Raw genomic sequence first — 12,365 nt, forward strand, 5'->3', positions numbered from 1 at the left:
TTCTATCATGTATACTATTGCCAGTCTATGTCTGACGCAGGATACAGCATGCTTGGGGTTGGTGCATGGGGATGACCCACTGAGATGTTATGGGGAGGGAGGTGGGAGGGGGGTTCATGTTTGGGAACACATGTAAGAATTAAAGATTTTAAAATTAAAAAAAAAAAAGTTCTATGGAAAAAAAAGCTCAACATTCAGAAAACGAAAAAAAAAATAAATTAATACCATTTAAATAGTAGAGAATGCTTGAATCTTGTATGGAGTCTAACAAACTAAACATGTAGGCAATGAATAATGGTCAAATTATCAAAATTACAATTAAACTTTTGCTGGAAACTCAAAAAAAAAAATAAAGTTTCATTTCACATTCAAAAAAAAAAAAGAAAATGTGCTTAGTTTCCTAGGGCAACACACATTTCAGGGCTTGAAACAGCGCAGATTTATCCTCTTTATTTCTGAAGGCAAAACGCCCACCCTGGTTCCACTGGGATGAACCGTGGTGTCAGCAGGATCGCACGCACTCCTGGGAGGCTCCCTGGAGAACTGGCCTCTCCAGCTCCCGAGCTGCGTCCCCGTCCCCTCCCCCACCCCCCACCACCTTCTTCCAGGCCAGCAGCAAAGCATCTTGCTTCACTGGGTCGCGTGGCCTTCTTCTGTAGCCACATCTTCCTCTGTTCCCCCTTACAAGTACACTTGAGATGATGTTGGGGGTCCACCTGGAAGGTCCAGGATCATCCGTCTCCCCATCCAAGGATCCTTTGTTTAGGTCACATCTGCAGTTTCTTTTGCCATATAAGGTAACCAACAGAGGTCACAGGGAGTTAGGTCCTGGACATTTTGGGGGGACAGTATTCATGCTGCCACCCTTGTTAAGAATCCATCTGGACAAATCTTTCTAATGAGTACATTGCATTTTGAAGCAAGTGTTGAATACTTTAGATAATCAGAGGCAAAAAATAATGACTAAGAAGGCTTGGTCTTACCAGCTGTCCATACCTCCCCACATGAGAGTGTTATTGCTGGCCTGGCCTACAGAGGGAGTTCCCGTCTTGACTGCGCAGAGAACTGGTGCTCATAGCAGATGCTTCTATAATAGTTGCCACTGTCTGTGGCAGTACTGGGTCGTGATTGTAAAACTTCTTACAGCCAACTAGGTGTTCCTGGGGATTGATACTGCCTTATTTCCCTTTATTCTGAAAGTTTTAAATTTTATATGTTTTACTTTTTAAAATATTTTATCCTATATATATATGTATATGCAGGAGCATAGATGATTAACAATGTTGTCTTGTTGTGCTTGTCCACCTAAGACAGCAGAGGGACTCAGCCATATACATACATATATCCATTTCCCTTTATTTTTTTTGAGTGGTGCAAGGTTATTATTTCTTTATGTGGTACTTACTCACTTATTTCCCTCTTTTATCCTTCCCTTTTTAGGTGATGAAAGGCAAATCTGAATTTGCCACAGTGGTGATGACTTTTTCTCTCTCTCTTAGGTCGAGGAGATCAGAAACAGTATAGCAAAAATAGCTCAGTATGTCGAAGAAGTGAAGAAAAACCACAGCATCATTCTTTCTGCACCAAACCCAGAAGGAAGTAAGTTGTTGGTTTTAAAAAGAAGTGTGCCTGTCTGTCTGATCTGCCTGTCTTGCTATCCATAACACAAGCCTCAGCCCACCCTCTCTATTCTCTTGTCTGGTCTGGGTAAGCCAAGGCCTCGGGGTGTGTGTGTGTGTGTGTTTATAGCTTGCGTGGGATCTGCTGTTCAGCCTGGGTGAGGACAACTGATGCATGACAGCCATGAGAATACACGGACGTGGCTTTGCAGAACTTCGGGACCACATCAGTGATTGATGGGGCCTTCAGTTCAGTTCAGTTCAGTTCAGTCGCTCAGTCGTGTTCAACTCTTCGCGACCCCACGAATCACAGCACGCCAGGCCTCTCTGTCCATCACCAACTCCCGGAGTTTACCCAAACTCATGTCTATCAAGTCAGTAATGCCATCCAGCCATCTCATCCTCTGTCATCCCCTTCTCCTCCTGCCCCCAGTCCCTCCCAGCATCAGGGTCTTTTCCAGTGAGTCAGCTCTTCGCATGAGGTAGCCATAGTATTGGAGTTTCAGCTTCAGCATCAGTCCTTCCAGTGAACACCCAGGACTGATCTCCTTCAGAATGGACTGGTTGGATCTCCTTGCAGTCCAAGGGACTCTCAAGAGTCTTCTCCAACACCACAGTTCAAAAGCATCACTTCTTCGGTGCTCAGCTTTCTTCACAGTCCAACTCTCACATCCATACATGACCCTTGGAAAAACATGGCCTTGACTAGACGGACCTCTTTTGGCAAAGTAATGTCTCTGCTTTTGAATATGCTATCTAGGATGGTCGTAACTTTCCTTCCAAGGAGTAAACGTCTTTTAATTTCACGGCTGTAGTCACCATCTGCAGTGATTTTGGAGCCCAAAAATATAAAGTCTGACACTGTTTCCACTGCTTCCCCATCTATTTCCCATGAAGTGATGGGACCAGGTGCCATGATCTTCATTTTCTGAATGTTGAGCTGTAAGCCAACTTTTTCACTCTCCACTTTCACTTTCATCAAGAGGCTTTTGAGTTCTTTTTCACTTTCTGCCATCAGGGTAGTGTCATCTGCATATCTGAGGTTATTGATATTTCTCCCAGCAATCTTGATTCCAGCTTGTTCTTCTTCCAGCCCAGCGTTTCTCATGATGTACTCTGCATATAAGTTAGATAAGCAGGGTAACATTATACAGCCTTGATGTACTCCTTTTCCTATTTGGAACCAGTCTGTTGTTCCATGTCCAGTTCTAACTGTTGCTTCCTGACCTGCATATAGGTTTCTCAAGAGGCAGGTTAGGTGGTCTGCTATTCCCTTCTCTTTCAGACTTTTCCACAGTTTATAGAGATCCACACAGTCAAAGGCTTTGGCATAGTCAATAAAGCAGAAATAGATGCTTTTCTGGAATTCTCTTGCTTTTTTGATGATCCATCGGATGTTGACAATTTGATCTCTGGTTCCTCTGCCTTTTCTAAAACCAGCTTGAACAGCTGGAAGTTCACGGTTCACGTATTGCTGAAGCCTGGCTTGGAGAACTTTGAGCATCACTTTCTTAGCGTGTGAGATGAGTAGAGCCGTGCTATGTTCACAGCTAAACAGTAGTGATAGAATTTTGTGTTTAGATGAAAGTTAACGAGAGGTTGATCTGGAAAACAATAGAGCAGGATGGAGCAGTTTTAAAGATGAAGAACAGAGCAAGAGCTGGTTTTACGTCTTCAGCAAAGGCTTTTGTGTGGAGTGTACTGTTCTCAGTGTCTGTGGAGGGCAGCATGTGAACAGGTGATTTAAAATGAACTGAACATCACAGTGTTGGCAGCTTTAAGGAAGTATTTCCTTGAGCTGCAGTGATAAATTTTGAAAACTTTAAAGGTAAATGGATCTGGATAAGCCAGAAGACTGCTAATTGGAATCCATATGTTGTTTGGGGAATAATTGATACCTTTACCATATTGAGTCTTTTAATGCTTGGAAATGGTTCCTCCCTCTGCTTACATCTTCTCTGCTTGCTCCCAGTGATGTATGCAGGGCTCTTTGTAGAGGTCTCACACACCTTTCGTGGCAGTCGATGCTTTTGATCTTAATGTGAATAGTATCTGCTGTAAATTTTGTTTTCTACTTGTTTCCATATATATAAATATAGTAGGTTTTATATGTTGAGCTTTTATCTCACTCTCTGGCCCAGTTAATTATTTTTAATAATTTCTCACGGATCCCTTTGGATTCTCTCTATAGCCAGTCATGTTATCTGTGAATAATGACAGTTGTCCCTCCATTCTCAGGCTTTTTACTTTCAGTTGACTTTTTTTACTGACCTTCTATACAGCACTGAATGGAAGTGGTGATGGGAACATGTTATTCTCGGTCTCAGAGGAAAGTTGAAAGCAACTTTGTTGGAAGATTATTTGATGTGGCCTCACTTTTAAAAACTAACTTGATTTTAAATTGAAAAAGAACTCTTTTACTCATTTTGAAGATTATGTGTATCTTGTAAAATAATGCTTTGCATGTCTGCAGATGCCCTGTCTAATGATTTAGAAAAATGTTTCCCAGAAGCTTGACTCTCACTAGCTATTGTATTAAACGGGAGTTCTGCGGCCAGATACATTTGGGGTCATCTTCACAGCACATCCCCACTTGGATGACTTCAGTGTACTTAGAGCAATAAAGGCCCTGAGAAGTCCTGTGATGAAGAAACCTGTTTAACTTTGCTTAGTGAAATGTTTCACAAACGCATTTGCCCACAGGACTTTTTATGTAACACCTGTTAACATCTTGCTTAATTCTTGGTGAAGTTGAATTTGAATACGTGTTTGTGTATCTTTTCTTTTTTGAGAAATTTACCTCCAAAAAACTCTGCTCCCCAGTAATAGCAGGCACAATTGTTTGAGTAAATTTAGAGCTCTAGTGCTTCACAGTCGTCCCTTTGGGCTCTGAAGAAAACTGTTGCTTTTAGTTTCGCGAGAGTATGGACCAGAGAGCAGGAAGCAGCGTCTCACTGCTTGCTGAGCTGGGCTCTGTAAGAAGGATGCGGTGACCCCTGCCCCATGCTGCCGGGCTCTAGGGAGTGCCCCAGGTGCTGCAGAGGGCAGTGGGCTGCCGTCCGCCTGCCCTTTGTCCGTGCAGGGGGCAGGGGAGGGTGCAGATCGGAGCTCCAGCTCCTCAGCGCCTTGGCTGCCCAGGCTCCTGGGTGGACATACAGAAGGGGTCCAGAGCACATGGCCACCAGGTGGCACTACCCACCCGTGGCCCTTTAGCTTCTGCTTTGGATGCAGGGTTGGCTGGGTGCCCAGGTCATTTCATTAACCTCAGTAACAAGATCCCAGAGGAAGGTTTGCTACAAAGCTAACAGAGGGCACCTTTAACTTGCACTTGTCTTCATTGATCTTACACTTATGTATTTCTTTTGTTTTTGAAAGAAGGTCATTGAAAATGTATAAGTTTCAGGCGCTCCAAAATATGGATCCACCTGGCAGAACTCTGAAATAAATGAACGTGATTCAACTTTTTGGTTCCTACTGGTGATAGGATTATGCCTGACATCACCATCAGAGAAGGGTGGGGATTTTATTCATCAGTGACAGGGCTTGTGGTTCCTTTAATCAGGAGTCATAGTCCCTCTCCTCAGCCCGTGTTTTAGGTGTGGACCTCCTAAAAGGTTGCACCTGTTGCTAACACTTTATCTTTCCTTCTTTTCCATCCCACTGTCTTTCTCCTGGGTTGGCCTCTCTCTGTCTGAGCAGTTGCGTCCTAATTGCATCCCATCTCTCATTCCCCCTCCTCCTGCCCTCTTCTGCTGGAGTGATGCCCTTAGTACGCATTTCAGGCTCTTGAGAACTACATGGCCATCACTGCTTACCCGCCTCTGTGTAGAAGCCTCTGCTCAGGTGAGCTGTGGGTTTGAACCCCAGTGGCACCATGAATTCACTGTTGGCCTTGGACAGATCACCGATCATCATGTAGAAATGCTAACTGCTGCTGTCCTCATTGTTTCTTGTCATCACCTCGTTTCCATCCTATCCCTCCTTCTGTTTCAGAGTGAGAGGCATGTGTCTCCCTTTTAAGGGTAAACTGTGGTGTGTGACCTTGAACCCTCCTCTGGGTGTTTTTTCCTGCTTCTCATCAGCCAGAAGGCTGTCCAATTCCCCTCCTTAGAACCACCCTTCCCCACAGCCCTGCCTGACCCTCTAGTGGCTGTTTCTTTCTTAAGAGAGTGGTCCTCCCCGCTCACCCCCTATCCTGCTGCAGGCCCCACCCTGGCCCTTATGCTCCCTCCTTGGCCTCCGACCCTGTTGGCCGGCTCCCCTCCCCTACCCCAGCCTCTTCCATCTTTTAAAGTTCACCTGCTTTGTTTTACCAAAGCCAGTATATGCTTATTGTGTTCATTTTGGAAGAAAGCAAGAGGAAAAAAACACTCATAATTTTGTCCATTGGTATATAAATATATGTATATTAATGTTTTGGTATAAATTTTTCTAGCAAAAAGCATGTATTAGAAACAAATATTGTTTAAAAAGTGTAGAATTTGGATCACACAGTGCTTGTTGTCTTAAGCATGCTCTTTTTGCTGATTAGTGTACAGTTACAGGCCCACCTGCCTTTTTTTTTTATTGGCCCTACCACTTGTAGGATTCCAGCTCCTTGGCTGGGATTTGAACCTGCGCCCCTACATTGGGAGTGTGCAGTGTTAATCACTGGACCTCCAGGCAAGTCCCTACAGGACCCTTTTCTTGTGGCTGCCTAGCAGTATCATTTTCACTTTTGGTGTTTATGTGGGAGCAGAGTATTTTGGGACCAAACACCTTGGGTGAGATGGCGGCCCTTTACTGTGGACAGGTGCCTCCCTCGCAGTGTGTGAGGGTCAGTGCAGGGATCTCGCGTTGCTATGCTGTCACATGGTCTATGACCTTAGACCTGCTGCTGTATTGAGCAGCAGGGACTGCTGAGTACTGGACAGGTGGAGGCTCATTTATGCTTTGAGATGGCCTTGTGCGGCAGGCTCTCTCCTCGTGTGTGTCTTGGAGCTGAGGGTGTTGTAGATTGAGAGGATGGGCAGTTAGTGCGGTCTCGAGCACCCAGACCTGTAAGCCGGCTCTCCTGTCCCTGCTGCTGTTCTGAAATGGGGCCACAGGCTCACCAAACATCCATTAGGGTTTCATGGTTACACCCCACTTGGCCCGGTCATCCTGACCCAGCTGTGTGTCCCTGAGTACTTGGTAGCTTGTCTCCTGGGCCAGCAGTCCTGAAAACATTATGCTGTGTCAAGGGACTCATCCCATGAAACGTTCTTTTCTTTAGTCTGACTCTTGAGACCCATATATTCCATAGAATTCCCTAAGCAAGAATACTGGAGTGGGTAGCCTTTCCCTTCTCCAGGGGATCTTCCCAACCCAGGGATCGAACCCAGGTCTCCTGCATTGCAGGCAGATTCTTTATCAGCTGAGCCACAAGGGAAGCCCATTTTTAGTTTGAAACTTTTCAAATCTGTGGGCAAGTTGCAGTTTTGGTGCAGTGAAAACTCATATTTCCTTCACCTAGCTTCACCAGTTATTACCATTTCACCACATTTGCTTTATCTGTGTGTGTGTGTGTATTTGTGTACATGTGAGTGCATATACATACACACATTGCACATGTGTATATACATACATGTTATTTTTGCCGACTCATTTTAGAGTGAGTTGTACACCTTGTGACCATCTACCCCTAATTACTCCAGCATTTATCTCCTGAGAATAATATTTTCTTATAAACAGACAGTATAATTATCTAATGCCAAGTATTTAATGTGGATAAAATGCTATCGAATCCACAGTCCACATTCTCAAGTCAAGAATTGTCGAGCTGATATCCTTTAGCGTTCTAGGGTCCGTTCTAGACACCGAGGCAGTTAAAGCCCCGGACCCAGATGCCTTTAGGATTGTCCTGTCTCAGTGGCACATTGAGCCTTTTCCCATGTGAAGGGCCCCTCTCTCTTCTCTGGTGATGCTCTGATGCTCTTGCCGGATATCAGCCAATGGAACTCGACCAGTTTCTCTGATGGTGTGTGCATGATGGATATTTGCCCATCATTTCCTTTTTGTCTTTCTGTATCCTTATACTTTAGATGTTTCTCTCATCTTTTACATATAAAATATAGTTGGGCTTTGTCTTCTTGGCCCCTTTGATCGTTTTTTTTTTTTTGTCTGTCATTAACTCTTGTAGTCTGTTTGTTTACTGGAATTATTGATACGTTGGGGCTAACATTCACGATCTTGTTCGCTTTATATTTTCCTTGCTTGTTCTGTTACTTTTCCTCTGTCTCCATGCTGTCTTTTCGGTTGGTTTCTAAGAACTTTACGCTGCCTCGTTAGCTCTCTCCTATATCCTGTTTGCTGTGGTTTTATTTGTTGTCCTGTAGATTGTGGTATGCATCCCTGACTTGTTGAAATCTAATATAAATTTATGTTTTTACTACTTCCAAGTAATAGGAGGGCCTTAGGAGGAACCTTTAACTCTGTCCCTTCTTACTGCTATCATCATCATCATATATATGTATTGTACTAGATAAAAATAATATATATTTTTATTTTATACAATTAATACGGATTTGGAGCTACCCACATATTTACCTGTACCAGTGCTCCTCGTTATTCTGTATCTTTAAACTTTCATCGGAGATTTTTTTTCTTTCTAAAAAGTACTATTCTTTCTTTCACTAGGGTGATGCCATTGTCTGAAATTGTCCTTACTTGATTTTGTTCTTCAAGGATATTTTCAGTGAGCATAGGAGTCTAGTTTGTAAATTGTTTTCTTTCACCACTTTGAAAATTTGAAAATAAATTTTCAACGTCTTTTTTTTTGTCAGCTATCTAATTATAACTTATAAAAGATTTGATTTCTAGCTTTTGGATTTATCAATGCTGTGTTCATGTTTCCAGATATGGTTTTCTTTTTATTTATACTGTTTTTATAAGGCTTCTTGGATCTGTGGGTCGATATTTTCTGGCAGTTTTGAAAAAGTATTGGCTATTTTCTCTTCATAAGTCATCTTTCCTCCCTTTTCTGTCATTTCTTATTTTGAGACTTGAACTATATGAGTATTAGACCTTTTCACTGTATCTCTTATGCCACTTGCCCTCTGTTCTCATCATTTTGTCTTGTGTTTTATTTTGAATCTATCTGATTTGTCTCCTGACCTCTCTTTAGTGATTACCTTTCAGGTTAGGGCATCTCTCTTAACCCATGAAGAGTTATTTTTGGTTAAAATGTTTTTTAGTCCTAGAATTTCACTGGGCTCCTTTTTCTCCTGTCCTGTTTTCCTGACAAAATCCTCAATCTTGTTTTTACCTCTTTGAACATGCTTATTTGAAGGTCTGTGTCTAATAACTCTGTTAAGACAGCTCTGTTGTTTTCCTGGGGTTTATTTTCTCTGTCTTGCTGGTTGTTTTTGGTTGAGCACTGGGCTTTGAATGTGAAGGCTTGGGGCCACAGTGTGAGTCCTAGAATAGTGTTTTCTTTTTTAAGAGATGATTTTTGAACATTTCTGATGGACAGCTGGGAGCGCCAACATTCTGGACCTGGCTCCCCTTTCTCCCGGGGCATGGCCTTGTGTCAGCTCAGCATTTTCTCAGCTGCTCAAAGCCTTGGCTGCCTCAGTGTCAAGTCCCTCTATTCGCTGGGCTCACATCTCTGGGTTTCCTTCTCTTGAATCTTCTTCTTTTTCTGCTTTTGTAGGTTTATGATGCCTTTAAGCAGATTTTTAAAAAATGTTTTGTCCAACTCTTCTGATTGTTCTCAGCAGGAGAACTGATCAGAATGACCTAGTCCCCTGGATAAGGACGTTTCCCATCTTTGCCTTTTCTGTGTATTGAAATCCTGCCTTTATCAAGTATAACCTCGTGGCCTGCTTCTGTAGCTTGAAGGGCTAAGTACAGTAATGCCTCTTTTATTTCTCTAATTCATGCTTGAGCCCCTGCGTGCCTGTGTTGGCAAGAAGGTCCAGTGATTCCGTTCTGAATGACCCCCCAACCCAGGGACTTTCTTTTCTAGAGAGGTGAGCCATGCTTTGGAATGCTTGCTCCCTGACTCTGTGTCCTCAGCAGGGCAGACCCTGCACAGACCCTCCTGCTCATGCACTCTTCCTCTTGGACACCTTCCTTGACTTTCCTTCCCCACATGCAGTGGTGGGGCCTCTGGGGTTGTTCCGCCAGTGCAGGAATCCACACTCCCTGCCTGGAGCCTGCTTTGATTAGGATAGCAGGAAAGAAAGCAAGCACATGGCAGGCTCCCCCCTCCCCACAAGAATATGGTTAAATTTCTGCTTGCTTTTTTCAGGTCTAGGTGTTAACAATGAATTCAGGGCACTGTTTCATCAATTGATTGGTATAAACCAGCTGTCCTCAAACTTAGGTGTGCACCAGCATCACCTGGGGGGCTTAAGTCACATTCCTGTGCCTGTCCAGTGATGGTTCCTATGGGTAGGTCGGGTGGGGCCCAGGAACTTGCATTTCTAATAAACACTCACCTGATACTGAAGCTGCTGGTCCAGGACTCACCCTCTGAGAACCACTGGTGTGATCAATAGTTTCTCTAAAGAAAAACACAACAAACTTGAGTATTTACCGAGAATCAGTTCAGTTCAGTTCAGTCACTCAGTCGTGTCCGACTCTTTGCGACCCCATGAATCACAGCACACCAGGCCTCCCTGTCCATCACCAACTCCCAGAGTTCACTCAGACTCATGTCCATTGAGTTGGTGATGCCATCCAGCCATCTCATCCTCTGTCGTCTCCTTGTCCTCTTGCCCCCAATCCCTCCCAGCATCAGAGTCTTTTCCAGTGAGTCAACTCTTCACATAAGGTGGCCAAAGTACTGGAGTTTCAGCTTCAGCATCATTCCTTCCAAAGAAATCCCAGGGCTGATCTCCTTCAGAATGGACTGGTTGGATCTCCTTGCAGTCCAAGGGACTCTCAAGAGTCTTCTCCAACACCACAGTTCAAAAGCATCACTTCTTCGGCACTCAGCTTTCTTCACAGTCCAACTCTCACATGCATACATGACCACAGGAAAAACCATAGCCTTGACTAGACGGACCTTTGTTGGCAAAATAATATCTCTGCTTTTGAATATGCTATCTAGGTTGGTCATAACTTTTCTTCCAAGGAGTAAGCGTCTTTTAATTTAATGGCTGCAGTCACCATCTGCAGTGATTTTGGAGACCAAAAAAATAAAGTTTGACACTGTTTCCAGTGTTTCTCCATCTATTTCCCATGGAGTGATGGGACCAGATGCCATGATCTTTGTTTTCTGAATGTTGAGCTTTAAGCCAACTTTTTCACTCTCCTCTTTCACTTTCATCAGGAGGCTTTTTAGCTCCTCTTCACTTTCTATTGTTCCATTTACATTTGTTGGACGTTATTGATGTTGGATATTGTCACTCACATGTCTTTTTTATTTCTAATTTATAGAAATAAAGGAAGAGCTTGAAGATCTGAACAAAGAAATCAAGAAAACTGCTAATAAAATTCGGACTAAGTTGAAGTGTGAGTTAAAGCTTTAATTACGTATAATCATTGATGGTGGGAATGTGGGTATTATTATTTTCTTCTTTATAACTTTTTATTCTTTTACATTTTTAAAAGTTAAGATTGTGACCACTGTAAAATAAATCATTTGTATGTACTTGGAATAGTGACCCTTGCTTAAGTTCCTCATTATTCTAGAATTATTAAGCTACCAGCTGTAAGGATCACACATGAGGAGCTAGAGTTAAGGGCTATTAATGCTTAAATTTTGGAGTGAGGCACTCATTCATGTTCCACAGGAGTGAGCACTTGCTTATAAACTGTTTATCTCTTATATTGTTACGACATTTGGGGCTAAATTGTAGATACTTGAGAAGGTGAGTAGCCTTCAACATGAATTGCCAGGTTCTTCTTGAATGGTCTTGTAGCTGGTGAGGTCCTGTGAGCCTTTGCTACAGTTAAGCTCCCTGCGGGACTTAAACAGAGGTGGTGGTTCTTGATGTGGTAGAAAGACACAGTGTGTTTAATTTTTACAAAATAACATACAAATCAAGAACATATCTAAAGATCAAAGGGAACCTTTATTGTGGAAAATTTCAGACAAACACGGGGGGAAGGGGTTACCACCACAAGCCTAGGGTCCACACTCATCAGCTCTGCAGGTCTCAGTGGCCCTCACCCCACCCAGCGGGTTTCACAATCAATGGCAGATATCTAGGGCTTCATCAGTATATAGTTTTCAGTGTGTATTTCTAAAACAAGGATCCCCTCCCCCAAACACAACTGCAATGCTCTTATGTATATCTAAATCACCTTAGTTGTTATTATTTATTATAAACTATCTAGTCAGAATTCACACTTGCCCAGTGATCTTTTAATTTTTCTTCAACAGTTTACTTAAATTGGCTTTCTTGTTTGGACCAGACTTGGTTTGACTTCCCTGGTGGTTCAGACGGTAAAGCGTCTGTCTACGATGCGGGAGACCCAGGTTCGATCCCTGGGTCGGGAAGATCCCCTGGAGAAGGAAATGGCTATCCACTCCAGTACTATTGCCTGGAAAATACCATGGATGGAGGAGCCTGGTAGGCTACAGTCCATGGGGTCACAAAGAGTCGGACACAACTGAGCGACTCCACTTTCTTGTTTGGACCATACACTGTGATTGGTTGTTATGTCACTTAAGGCTTTTTTTTCAGGTCAGGTTCTTCCATCTTTCCCACCCCTAGCACGTTTCCCTCTTGGTTGGAGAAACCAGGACATTAGTTCATCAGAAGTTGCCCTGTT

General features: G+C 43.2%; 1 protein-coding gene across 2 annotated transcripts in view; it reads left to right on the top strand.

The window, feature by feature from the left end:
* Positions 1-12,365, top strand: part of STX2 (syntaxin 2) — a 41,892-nt gene that overhangs the window by 16,131 nt on the left and 13,396 nt on the right. For both annotated transcript variants that reach the window (XM_068989582.1, XM_068989581.1), the window contains exons 3-4: positions 1,500-1,599; positions 11,025-11,099. In XM_068989582.1, coding sequence (XP_068845683.1) covers positions 1,500-1,599; positions 11,025-11,099 — 175 coding nt within the window. The remainder of the gene's footprint in view (positions 1-1,499; positions 1,600-11,024; positions 11,100-12,365) is intronic.

The sequence above is a fragment of the Capricornis sumatraensis genome, chromosome 17, assembly GCF_032405125.1.
Source record: "Capricornis sumatraensis isolate serow.1 chromosome 17, serow.2, whole genome shotgun sequence".
NCBI lineage: Eukaryota > Metazoa > Chordata > Mammalia > Artiodactyla > Bovidae > Capricornis > Capricornis sumatraensis.